The sequence below is a fragment of the Falco rusticolus genome, chromosome 2 (assembly GCF_015220075.1).
Source record: "Falco rusticolus isolate bFalRus1 chromosome 2, bFalRus1.pri, whole genome shotgun sequence".
Taxonomy (NCBI): domain Eukaryota; kingdom Metazoa; phylum Chordata; class Aves; order Falconiformes; family Falconidae; genus Falco; species Falco rusticolus.
In genome coordinates, this window is record NC_051188.1 from 1,821,963 (window position 1) to 1,835,223 (window position 13,261).

Sequence of the window (13,261 nt, forward strand, 5' to 3'; positions counted from 1 at the left end):
AGGGGATGCAATGCAAAGAGGGGGCAGGGACCATCTGACTACTGCTGGAAGACAGTTGATTCTTGAGTCTAACATATGTTTCTTCATCAGGGGAAATGGTATTTTTCAGACATGCTCCAGGTGGCTAGTGGGTTTGGATGAGTAAGTCCAGAAGAGGAATGTGTTGGTGGAAATCAGTTAATTCTTGCTTAGAGAAACTTACCCTTCCTTCCCTTCTTTCAAAAAAGTCCACCTTTCATCACAGCTCAGACGTGTTGCTCTGTCTCGCTTTTTCCTTCCCTGCACCTCCCTCAGCTTTCTAAGGAGGCTGACATAAGAGACTGGAATAAGTTAATATTCTTCTCTGCAACTGTGCTGATTTACCTTCAAATATAGATTAAAGCACATGGGAAGGGCTGGTATGTGCAAACTGCACGATTCCTTCCAATTTTCTCCTGTAATCCTGCAAAAAAGTTGAGGATTGTAAGCCAAGTTGGAGATGCATGGAGGGAGGGTAAGAAGCAATAGATTGGAGCTGATGGGCGGAAGAAGTAACGGAATGGAGATACAGTTGTGTCCTGACACCTCTGTGCCACACAGGGCAGCAACATCAAGGGGAATTAGGGTTGCACTTGAAGAAATGTAGTTGATAAAGTCTTCTGTTGATGCTGAATTTGGAGTTCAGCTTTGGTGGATATAAAGTGGATGAAAAGTAGATTCAGAGTTGTGTGCTGGTGTTACACTCTGGCAGGCGGCCCAGAGGTCTGGCCGCAGGGTCGGGGAGCAGAATGCCTACTGCATGCAGAGCCCCACCGCAAAGCGCAGTTGTCCACATGCATTGCTTTGTGTTGTATTAGTTCAGAGTCCTTAATCAGGAAACCTCTTGCAATAGTGTGGATTGCCCCTATAGGTCACTGAGGGGTGCCTTTTAAATAGGCAAACGGACCCCGTCCTGCCGTGGATGTGCAGAAATGGGTTGGTTAGATTTAGGAAGTGGTTTGAATGCAGCCTCTTGGCGCCAGGATTCTCATCAGCCTGTGACAGCTGGATCTCTTGGCCCCTTCTGCTGCCCCATGTGCTTTGTTCATGTTCCCCAGAAGGTGGAGGCTCAGAGCGAGCCACTGCTGTCCTGTGGAAACCTCTTATGCTCTTGGCAGGTCCATCTGTGGGCATCTAGGAGAGGAACAGCAGGTGCGAACAGAAGCTAAACTAGAAAGAGAAATCCTGTTCTTATGTACAAAAGTAATTTCTGTAAATGCTGGGAATGTGTGGGTTTTTTATTTGTTTGTCTAAGGTATTAGGTAAATCTGAAATTGGGTCTAGAGATGTCGCGTGCATCCTAGATCAACTCATTGCGAAGTTGGCCTTTTCTGCCCCAAGACTCCCACACAGATTTCAGACCTAGATGGTACATGAGACTGAGGCGTAGAGCATCCTCCTCCTCCTTTGAATCTGGCAGGCATATGGAACAGCAAAGACTGATATACTGATATACTGGATTTTAGGTCTTTACAGCTGGAGTTATTTCTAGTAGTCTTTGATGGTTTGAACTTTCTACCTTCAAAATGGAGGTGACGTTTTCTTTTTGACTGCCTCACTCAGGCTTCTGAGTGCTTCCATGTGGAGGGAAAGGGAGGCTAGGGGGGAGGTGGCTGATGAACTGGGTCTTGGTCTGTCATCTCAGTTCAGCCACCATCTCATCCAGAGCCTCTTCTCAAGCTGCATTGTCGTTAGAACTGTTCTGTCAACGTGGCTTGGATGCTGACTGCACAGCTGCTGCCATTTCAGACCCAGGCGAATTGTAATTGAACCATCTCAGGATGATCGCTTAGTGATAAGGATGCACAGCCCTGCTTGCACACGTTCACCCTTTATTGAAGTGCAATGTTCGTTGTTTGTTGGGTGTATTCCAGGCTTATGTCTGAACAGAGGTGTTGGACAGTCAAGTTGAACAAAGCCTGCCAGACATCCCACGTCATGGGCTGTTGCAGCAGGGCCAGGAGAGTCTGGGATCACCTCCTGAAGTTGCATGGCAGAACCCAATCTCTATGGCAGCTGGTATTGATCCAGTGTGTTGGCAGAGAATATGACCTGATCTTTCCATATCATTGTCCGCTGTGTGAAGAAAGTGAGAGATATCCTCCATGAGATGTGCCCTCCTGGGACTGTTCAGGCCAGTGTTATATCTCCAGTGGTGGAAAAGGGGAGGTTGTGCTGGGACAGTACATGAGCCCAGCCTCTTTCCTTGTGGGCCCTAAGGGTAGTTGGCTTAGGCCTTTTATTACATACAAAAGTTTTCTTTTTCTCTTTCCCAACCTGTAAAACTGACACCATGATAGGATCCAGTATGTAAGTACTCTCATATTTGTTGCAGATTGGCCTGATTACGACTTTAATAACTACCGTGGTGACCATGTCATCGATAGCACAGCTTTGGGACGACGAATGGGAGATGGTATTTATTTCACTGCAAGTAAGTTGTCTGCAAGGATGCTTTTCTGGGTGAGGAAAAGGGCCAGTGCAGCTACATGTTGGATTTTGTGACTTTCTGCTGTATAAAACCCTGTCCTGATGTTTGTCACTCCAAATACTGAAATTCTGGCAACAAGAAACTTTACAGCAGAACTCTCACAGAGTCCTCAAGGCTACTGTATTGCTTTGTCTCCATCTCCTGGGCTTTTTCCTTTAAACTCAAAGCAGGGCTTGGCTGCAGAGTTCGATGTGGAAGATACTGAGGCTGGGTGTGACTCATAGTTGTTGGAGGGAGAGGGCAATTCCTCTTCTTGGTTTGGCTAGCGATGCTCTGGACGTTGGTGTCCAGGCCTGGAGCATCATGCTTTTCCAAGTCCCTATGGGAGGAGTACTCTGGGTTTGTTTTTATATTACACATACATTCTTTTTTAGATTTAGATAAATTTAACTTCTGTGCTCTAGTCCTGTTTTAAGGAAGACTTGTGGTATGCTGTGGGGTTATATAAGTACTAGAGGAAAATAGTTGCAAACTGTTAATTTCTTGATAGACCTGCTCTCTGTTTGTTCCCCACCCCTTCCTCAAAAAGGGATAAAAAATACTTTGCCTGTGAAAGGTTTGAGAGGTTTTACTGGTGATCACTGCTGTGTATTTGGGAGTACACAAATACAGGAGGGAAAAAATAGCATTCACACGAATGACTAACATTTCTCAGAAGTGCTTCTTTTTTTTTTTTTTTTTTTTTAAGTTTTAGGCAGGCAATTGGAAAACAGAAGCATGACTCAGAGGGTCCATCTCAAACTTTCCCTCATGGTGGTACATCATGGTGATACACAGTCCAGTGTGTTCATAGAATGACAGAATAGTTTGGGTTGGAAGGGATGTTTAAAGGTCTAGACCAACCCCCCTGCAATGAGCAGAGACACCTTCCACCAGATGAGGTTGCTCACAGCCCCGTCCAACCTGCCCTTGAATGTTTCCAGGAATGGGGCTTTGGCCACCTCTCTGGGCAACCTGTGCCAGTGCCTCACCACCCTCATTATAGAAAATGTCTTCCTTGATATCTAGTCTTAAGTCTACGCTGTGTTAGTTCAAAACCATTAGCTCATGTTGTATTGATACAGACACTACTAAAAAGTCAGTCTCCATCTTTCCCACAAGCCCCCTCCAGTTACTGAAAGGCTGCTCTAAGGTCTCCCCGCAGCCTTCTCCTCCCCAGGCTGCACAGCCCCAGCTCTCCCAGCCTGTCCCCACAGCAGAGGGGCTCCAGCCCTCTGACCAGCTCCGTGGCCTCCGACGGGCCCGCTCCAACAGGTCCGTGTCCCCCTTATGCTGGTCACCCCCGAGCTGGACGCAGCACTGTGGGGGGGTCTCAGCAGAGGGGAGCAGAGGGGCAGAGCCCCCTCCCTCGCCCTGCTGGCCACGCTGCTGGGGATGCAGCCCAGGGCACGGGCGGCTTTCTGGGCTGCGAGCGCACATTGCCGGGTCATGTCCAGCTTTTCATCCCCCAGCACCCCCAAGCCCTTCTCCACAGGGCTGCTCTCCATCCCTGCATCCCCCAGCCTGTATGGATAGCGGGGGTTACCCTGATTCAGGTAGTGGACCTTGCACTTGGCCTTGTTGAACCTCATGATATTCATGTAGGCCCAGTTCTGGAGCTTATCCAGGTCCCTGTGAATGGTGTCCTGTCCCTCATGAGTGTCAGCCACACCACTCTGCTTGGTATCATCTGCAAATTTGCTAAGGGTGCACTCCATCCCACTGTCTGTGTTGCTGGTAAAGATGCTGAACAGTATTGGTCCCAATAGGAATCTCAAGGGACACTACTCTTTACATCTAGACATTGAGCCATTGATCAGCATTCGACTGGACTACAAGAAATTTAATAGTTGGTGGAACCAAGAGCCTTACTTGAATTTGCATGGTGTTTAAGCAGTCCTTTGCTAAATGTTTGTGTTATTGGGTGAGCTCTTCCTCAAGAAGGGGGTTAGACTTTTCCTGGTTTGCCTTCATAGTGGCCTGAGTGCTAAAGGCAATGGTAAGATTTGGAAGAAGAGATAGCCAAAACAGATGCAGGAGCCTGATGCAGGAATGGTGTGAAATCCAACTGGAAATAGAGCGATCTGTGCCCTGTGGAGCCTGCAAGATCAGTGAATTTGCAAGGTGCTGGGGTGTTTGCAATAATTTTTTCTCTTCTGTAGGCCACAGCCCCCTTCTTGCACATAGGAGCGCTTGCAGCCATCACGGCCCTGTCATGGTTGATAGCTGGGCAGTTTGCACGAACAGAGAAAGCCAGTAAGTACCATGTGTGTCTTTTCATGGTGGTCAGGGGCTGGTGGGTGGCTACTGGGGCACTGGGTCCTCTTGCTGGGAACCAGCTGGAAGGAGGCAGTGCTGGTTCCTTTCCAGGGCTCAGCACCCTCCAGCTCTGCCATGCTGAGGAGGTGGATGCTCTCCTAGAATAACCCAGGTGGAACTGGAGTGGATAGATCTGGTCTGGGCATACACCCAGATCCTATGTCTGTCAAGTTGCCATCAGAAGCACACCAGATCTGGAGGTGAAAGGGCTTTTTTTTCAATGATGAAATGAATAAAAGCATCTAGATTTCCATCAGTCTGCATTAGAAAATATAAATACACCCTCTGCATTGTAACATTCAACGTTCTCATAAGCACCTCTCCCTTTCCCTGGCTCCTTGGCTCTCCTTCACCTGCATTTGTAGCTCTTGAAAGCTACTTGTTGCTTGTGGTACAGTAGGACCCAGAGGGCTCAGTAGAGATCTGGTCCCCTGGTTGCTCTGTGCTTCCTTAAATGCATGTTGAGATATGGTCAAAGGCCTAAGGGAGCAGAGCCATAAAGGGCACACTGAACCCAGCTCTTCTTGTTGATAGTCCCATCCACTGAAATAAGGTCTTCTGGGCATCTCCCCTGTCCCACCTCATTGCCAGGGGCTCTCCCAGGCCTGAGCTGTTCCTCCAGGTTTTCTTGTGAAATAATCTGATCCTTCTGTGCCCTCAGAAGTTTTTTTTCTTCAGGGTATCCATGGATATTCTCAGACCTTTGTGCCAGCTCCAGGAAAATTATTTTCATTGGTATTTAACCTGCAGCAAAATACAAGCCCTGGAGGGATTTGGCAGACACTTGCAAAAGACTTCCAAGAAGTGGGAGTTAAGAACGAGGAAATGGTGTCTGAAGATGGAAGGATTTTTGATATCCAGAGACACCTTTCAAGAAAGAATTGCTCTGCCTTAATTCATAAATATGCCAGTAAAGCTGGACCTGGTGGTTCTTAAATATGTCCTCACATGTAATTAGGCTGGCAGTTGAGGGAGGATGTGTAGTTCCACCTAGAGCAGAGGCTGCATGTGCTCCTGAATTCCTCATGCTTTTACTCTGGCAGCTGAGTTCCCTGAAAATGAAAATGGCGCTTTTCTTTTGCTCCCCACCCTCCACCCTTTTTTTAAAATTTATTTTTAAATAATCCAGGCTGCTGTTTTCCTTTTTTTTTCTCCTGGGTTGGGGTTTTTGTTATTGTTTGCTTTTAAGGAAGAATGTCCATCTCTTCTGTACCATTGTGTATTACAATTATTTCAGGGTCATTTTACTTGCAAAAGGTATCTTGCCTGGAGGCATTTACAGGCTTTTTGGTGCAGGTATGCTTGATATGGTGGTGTTAAAAATTGAAGAGAAGAACTGAAATCTCTGTGAGAACCTACAGTCGCTTGTAATGGGAAAATAGGATTTCACTCACTAATAACGTTTAGGAAATAACTGGTGTAGCTACGCAAGTGTGTTCTTGCCATTTCTTTGAGGCATGTGACAATCTTCAGCAACTGCCTTTTCTGAGCAAATTTATATGTTGGTGGGGTTTTTTTGTTGTTCTATTTGTTTGTGTCCCCCCCTGCTACTTTTTCTGAACCCGAAAAATAGAAGTTTCTTGACTAGTTAGTGTTTTAAAAGATAGTAGCTGGTTTTTCAAAAGCTTGATTCAGAGGCTAGATAGAAAACATTGGACTCAAAACATCCCTGGAAGTCTTGGGTAGCAAACAGGAGTGTGAGAAGCATGCTCTTCTGGGAACCCAGACTAGGCTGGAGTGATCACTAAGAGCAGGAGGAATGAAGAAGGAAGGCTGCTGCTGGTGGTGGCGTCATGTTGTAGAAAGTAGGAGATTTATCGGTCCTGCTTGCTTGGCTTGGGTGGTCACCAGAAGAGCTTCTTCCACACAGGCATCCAACCTCAAATTGGACAGTGTGTACTTGGTATTTCATTTTGGGGGTTTTGTGCATGGTCTCAGTTGCCACGTATGCATGGCTGGGTGAGAGGTCTTCAGCTCCATTTTGACAGGGTCTGTGACCCATGCGGGGACTTCCTTTCCTTGTGGGTGCAGTCCAATGATCAAAATATTTGAAAGCACAGGCATTTCACGTGGTACTTAACCTTCAGTCTGAATCTGAGCCGTTTAATCTCTAAACTGCAGTACTAGGAAGGAAGGGACCAGATTTTTTGCAAAGCCTGAGACTTTGCTGACTCTTAGGCTGACTTTCAAAGCCTGGTTGGTGTGTGGTGTTCCTGGGGTGAGCAAGAGTTGGGTCAGGATCATGTCCTGTGTCCATCTGGAGATTTTGATGCTGGTAACACGCAACTACAGGGCACTCACTGTACCTTTATGGCGCAGGACACAGCATGCGCTCACTTAGCAAGATGCCATTCAGTTCCTTGAGTGCTCTGTGGGTGATTGACATCTCTTCCAAAGAGGAGGAAAAATTAGCTGGCAAAGTTACTAGTGTTACTTTCTGGCTTGTAGGAACATGTTTGAATGTGGCTATTAGATGCTGGAAGCAAAAAGCAGCTTATTTATGTGTGAAACCAGATCGGTGTGGTCAGGACCAGAGCTGGGCTATTCTGTCTCTTTCCTAAAAAAAAAAAACACCAAAAAACAAAAAACAACAAAAAAACCCACCCAAAAGAGCTTCTCCATCTTGCAGCCATTGCAAATATTTGTTTTAAAGGGTTTTTTTGGAAGTTCCCCCTTGAGTCCCAAAGCCTTGATGAGTTTGCAAAATAAATAATTTAAAAATAAAAATGTCTTTTGCTTTAGTATGCGTGGTTTCAAGTGACTCCAAATAGCTCAAGGAGTTCAAAGGTGCCTGTTGTTCTTTATAAGCAATCCACATCTGTTGAGTACAAGGGCTGTTTCTGTTGCACTGTCAGCACCTTTGAAAGATTCCCAGAGACTGGAATTTGTGAGAAGTCACTGGCTGTCAGAGGTGGGTGGCTGAGGCATGGTGTGGGTGGCAGGACTGCTCCTCCGGCCCCAGGCGTTGCAGCCGCCTTGCAGCCGGTACCTTCAATACCCTCATTGCTGCATTTGCCGATCCTGTGATAGTTGCTTGCGGGAGACCCTGGGGAGTGCAGCACCACCACGATCCAAGGATTTATTTAAACGTGAGCAACTTAATCAGTAAACTGTTACTGCGAATTAACTCAGTTCTGGCTGACACAGTTCTTTAATGCAGAAGCAGTTAAAGTGGCTTTACCCTGGCTGAAATGGGTGGTGGCAGTGAACCACCAATGTAAACACAACTGATGTAAACCCAAGTGATGCTAAATGCAGCAGCATGGTGTCATGACTTATTTGTAGGTATGTTTAATGGTCATCTACTTCTGTTGTTCAGGCAGGGCAAAATCCGGTGCTGCCCTACCCAAAAGGCTGGAAATCAGCAGTGTTTTGGGCTGTGTTGCTGGAACTTTAAGCAATTTGCTTAACTTTGTTTCTTCAATGCAAAATGTGAAAACTTCCTTCAGGACTTGATTACCTCAGAGTGGGTTTTTGATTGTTTTGTTGTTTTGGGGTTTTTTGGGGTGGGAAATTGCGTTTGGTTGTTGTTTTTTTATAGAATATGATCTTCCCTAAACACAGGGTTCTGCTATTGTACAGGAGTCAACAGCTGTAGACTAGTCTCTCCTCTGGAGGAAGATGAAGGTGTCTTGACTTTGCTGCTGTGGTGTGGGGTGGTCAGGAGCAACATTTTCATCAGCTCTTTCTCTCTCTTTCCATCTCAGCTTCTCAGATGCTGATGTTCACTGCATACCTTGCAGTTGTAGTTGCACTTTACCTCGTCCCCCTCACCATCTCGTCCCCTTGCATAATGGAGAAGAAGGCTCTGGGACCAAAGCCAGCCATTATAGGTCACCGTGGAGCACCGATGGTGAGTAGTTTCATGTTACTAGTACTGTGGTGTCTGACTCTTCTGCCTGTGTAAAGGATGGTACTGGGTTGGATGGTCTCCAGGCTGCTCTCCAGACAATATATATGACAAATACAACATTAAGGCACCTCTTCTGCATAGAATTACTGTGGCGGTAAGTCAGCACATGAACCCAGAGTCAAGTCATGCCCCAGATGTTCTAGATGCCTTACAAACAAAAGAGACAATCCTTGCCTTGCTCAGGACAGTTTGTGCCATTGCGTTTTTCTGCTGCTGATTCTGCTGGGTTTTGCTCTCCAGGCTTGGCTGTTGAGCTGCAGCAGTAGAAGTCTGTAATTTTTTTGTTTTGTTTTTGTTAGAGCTTGAGGCTCAGTCTTTGTGTCCTTTGCAGAACCCCACCAGCAGTGGTTAAACTTGGCTCATAGCAAGATGTGTTGAGTATGTGGCAATCTGCAAAAAACAAAACAAACGGGCTGTGCTGACCCTACATGACTGCACGGTAATCTTGCATTGCAGATCATCATGGGACTGGGTGAGGTGATGAAACGTTCCTGTCATCTGCCTCTGAGTAGACCCTGAAATCATAATCATATAGTCCTTTCTTCTCCAAGGTTTTTGGGCAGGTCCAGGTTAAAGCTGGAGCATGTTGGCTTGGACACAGCCCTGGGCTTGGGTAGATGTCCTGTGGTCTTTAGTCGTACTGGTCTGAGTCTCTAGTTTGAGTACTTCTGTACCTAGGTCTGTTGAATACCTCTGACTGTCTCTGCTGGTTGACTGACTTCAGACAAGATAGCATACTGTAGCGTAGGCACTGGCCTTTTGAATGCCAATTATTTTATTTTTTTCAAGGCATCTAAGTAACTTTTTATGCTGACATTCAAAGCAGAAAAAATATCTCTGTAGGCTGTCAGAACCTATCTGGCAGGCTTGGAGCATGCTTGAGGTCCTCTTCAAGTTCAAGAGTGCTCACTAGGAGTTTCGTAGGTGATATAAACACCTGAAATGACACAAGTATTTTATTTTAGTTATCTTTGTTTTTAATGATTTCTTTCTATAGGCAATTCCTTGGAATGCCAGCTTATTTTGCATCACACTTTTAACTACATTGCCTCTGTGGGCGGTGGAATGAAGTTCTGGGCATGATAAGTGTTTTTCCCTGTCCCACTGGGATTGTACCATCCATGGAAGCCAGAAGCAGCCAAGTGAGAACCTGGGCTCTGCATGCTTTCCGCATGGCAGGAAATCACAAAACCTGTTAGATTTCCTTCCTGTGGCATTTTCAGGCCTGTGTGCCCCCCATAGCCTTCTAAAGAAACTAAGCAACAGACAAATTCCTTCTATCTTCCAGATAGCTTTGGCAAACCTTATCTGGAGCAAGACTCCCAGCAGAGACTTGGCCCTTTGCTTGGTTTCATGTTCTTCCTGAGAGACAGCAAACACTCCTTGCAGTATCAAATAAAAACATCTGGGAAGATGGTGCTTGCATGTTAGGGTGCAGAGGGCTGCAAAGGCTGATTGAGAGCGGTGGTGGAGGATGCTCAGTGCTGCGTGTGGAGCTGTGGCCCGGGTGGCGTTCAGCGGAGTGCATCCCTCCCCTTCGCTGTTCCCCCGATGCCCAGAGCTGGTTGTCTGTTAACAGCAGATGGCTTGCTCTGAAGCCCCCAAGAAGCAAGATCAGAGACTAACAAGCCTTGTTCCAACCTCCAAGCAATAGTGTGCATGTCCCATGATGAGTGGGCAGTAGGTTTATCCAGCAGCTTTGCCGTCGTATGTGCAGTGAGTGTCCTCTGACTGTGCCCTTGAATGGGAAAGTGAAGATGGGATGAAAAAGATGAGGACCAGAGAGGAGGTGGCCAAAACTTCCTTCTATACTTCCATCTATGCCCAGCTTTTCACTATATTGAATGTCACCTTGAGTTTGAAGAGCTCCACCTACAGTGTAAGCCTTTGGGTTGTACGAAATCATATCTGCTTGGAGACTAATGATTTTGAAGCCTTGCCAGAAGGCATTTCTGTTAGTAGGGCCTTGTTTCATAGGGCTGCTTGCTGTGCTTTTGCTGTTGAGACCAACGGTATGTAGATTTTGTTTGGAGAAATGGCCAAGGGGAGTTGGGGAGGAGGAAATAGCCCAGAGAAGAGTCTGGAGACTGGGCTGTGGGATTCAGACATCCTTCCTTGGGCAATGTCAAGATCAAAAGTCTGCAGAGCCTGGGAGTATGGGACCTGAGGTGAAACTTGATCTAGTGGGACTGGAGATGAGAAGAAGCGATGCAATATTTGCCTTCAAATCTCCTGAAGCAAGACAAATGGGATTTCCTGTGCAGATGAAGAGGCTCTCTGATAGAGCCTGATGGCTGAGCGCTTCGCCTGTCTGGCAGGACTAGGTCCGTGATACTGCATTTGCACATCCAGCACTCTTACACTAGAAAGACACAGATATAACTGAGTGCTCTTCTGATAAAAGTCAGCAAAGGAGATCCGTGGGCTGGCTGAAGATGCTTGTTGTCCTGAAATAAAAGATGTGTTGAGGGTATAGCATATGGTAGATGGGGCAAAAGAGGGTGAAATGAAGTTTTCCAGGACAGCTGTAGATGTGTGCACTTCCAGAAGGATACAATACTGAGGGATACTGATCCATCACTGCTCGCAGCCCCATTTTCAGAGAGGGGTAACGATCTTCCTTTGAGCTCCAGGGCCTGCTTTTCTCCATCCATGCACGCACCCTGTCTCTCTTCTCTTGTCCCTTCAGGATTTTTAAGAGGAGTGTTCTTAGCATCTGTGTGAGTGTGACTCAACTGCTGGCCTTGTTCTGTGGAGGAAAAAAGTGAGGACCAGAGGCCATATGGCTCATAATTTGGCTTGAAACACTGGAGAAGGGAAGAAGGCCTTGCATTTTAAGTAGCAAGAAAAAATCAGAAACCGTTTTGTCATCTGTACCTACATGAGGTGTGGCTTTTTGCAGTACAGGAGAGCTACTGGTTTCATACCGGCTGACCATTTGTCTGTAGTGGTGTAATGCTCCTCCAAGCAACATCCCTTTGGTATCGTCCTGTTCCCCCGTGAACTTTAATTCACTGCTAGGAAGGCTCTTCTGCATGACTCCTCCTACCTTCCCTTGCCTAAATGTCATCCAGTTATGCCCACTTTTTGCTGTGCTAGATGTCTGTTCCCATCGGGGTGCTATCTGAAAATCCTTTCCCTTAGCAGGTGTTTAGTTAATCAATCACTTCCTTTTCAAAGGCTCTTTTAAAATTAATTATTCAGTCTCCGGATCTCTTTCTTTTTTTCTGGACCCCCATCAGGATGGCATCAGGGTTGTGGCAGCAATGTGCTGGGAACTGAGGGCTCCAGCCCTCACTTGATTTCTGTTGGTTTGAAAGGGTCTTGTCCTGATGGGTCCAGAAATCATCCAACACCCAAAAACATGACGTGGGGGTTCTCCATAAAGTTTGCATGTTAACATGTTAAACACTTTGGAGCGTTTTATGAGCAGGTGTCTGTTGTCTTTAGTCTTCCATCTTTGTTTATTCTTTTTCCAGAAATCTAGTTGCATTTTGTCTTCACTGTTGATAGGCTTGACTGCCTTCTCCCTGTGGCAGTAAATACGCTGCATATGCTGAGGATAGACAAAGTAATGGTAGAAGGTAAGAGCTGTGACCAAATCTGGGATGGAAATGAGGAACTTCATCCAGTAGGACACCAACTTCAACTGCTGTCTGCGCCTTTGAAGTCTTCTCCCAAATGTCTTTCATTACACGATGCTTCAGGCTGAAGCAGGTTGTCTTTGCTTTTGGGATCTGAAGAAGGTGTTGTCCATACTGTTGAATCCTATTTGGGTTTAGGTTGTTAAGTCATAAATATACATTCCTTAAAAATAAATAGGCTCGTCATGATGATCTTTGATCATCAAATTTAGTAGATCGCACAAGGGATTAATAATAGCAAGGATTTTTCTGAGCCAGAGCTGTATCTGTCTCCCTGGAAACCTTCATGAAGTCTGGAAACTCACCTCCTGTTCCTGGGACCAAAAAGATGCTGGCTGGCCTAAAAACAATCAGGGTAAACCTGTGGAAACCATCTAAGCATGTTGGGGGAAAGAATAGCTCTTGATTTTAGAGCTGGAGACTACAGATAGCATTGAAATAAACTCTTTTGCCAAACCACCCATACAGCTGGGTTTTGGCATGTCCTAACGGCACTGAGAAGGGCTGTGCCGCAGCAGCTGTCCGTGTGCCGTGAAGAATACAATGCTCGTGCCGTCGAGCTCCTTACTGCACGGCAGGCAATGTCCATCTCCTTGCCAAGCACAGGCACCGTGCAGAGGAACGTTTTTTGGTGGTGCTGACTCACTGGCTTTGCACAACTCCAGTGTGGAAAAGTACCCATTGCTGGGACAAAGTACCTTAGTGGGCAGCCAGCGTTACGCTGTGCTTAGGGTCTGCCTGTTGGATTATTGCATGGGAATATTTTGCCTTGACAGGGAGTGTGTCGTGCTGTTCCGGGGGAAATTCTAGCAAATCCAACCTTGCACATGTGGGATTGTGTGCTTTTTGGTTTGGTTTTGGTTTGTGGGTTTTTCCCCATGTTTTGGCACCTGAAGG

General features: G+C 46.4%; 1 protein-coding gene across 5 annotated transcripts in view; it reads left to right on the plus strand.

Moving 5' to 3' along the window:
* Positions 1 to 13,261, plus strand: part of GDPD5 (glycerophosphodiester phosphodiesterase domain containing 5) — a 190,774-nt gene that overhangs the window by 132,109 nt on the left and 45,404 nt on the right. For all 5 annotated transcript variants that reach the window (XM_037376789.1, XM_037376786.1, XM_037376785.1 and 2 more), the window contains 3 exons: positions 2,354 to 2,452; positions 4,651 to 4,744; positions 8,515 to 8,660. In XM_037376789.1, the coding sequence (XP_037232686.1) occupies positions 2,354 to 2,452; positions 4,651 to 4,744; positions 8,515 to 8,660 (339 nt within the window). The remainder of the gene's footprint in view (positions 1 to 2,353; positions 2,453 to 4,650; positions 4,745 to 8,514; positions 8,661 to 13,261) is intronic.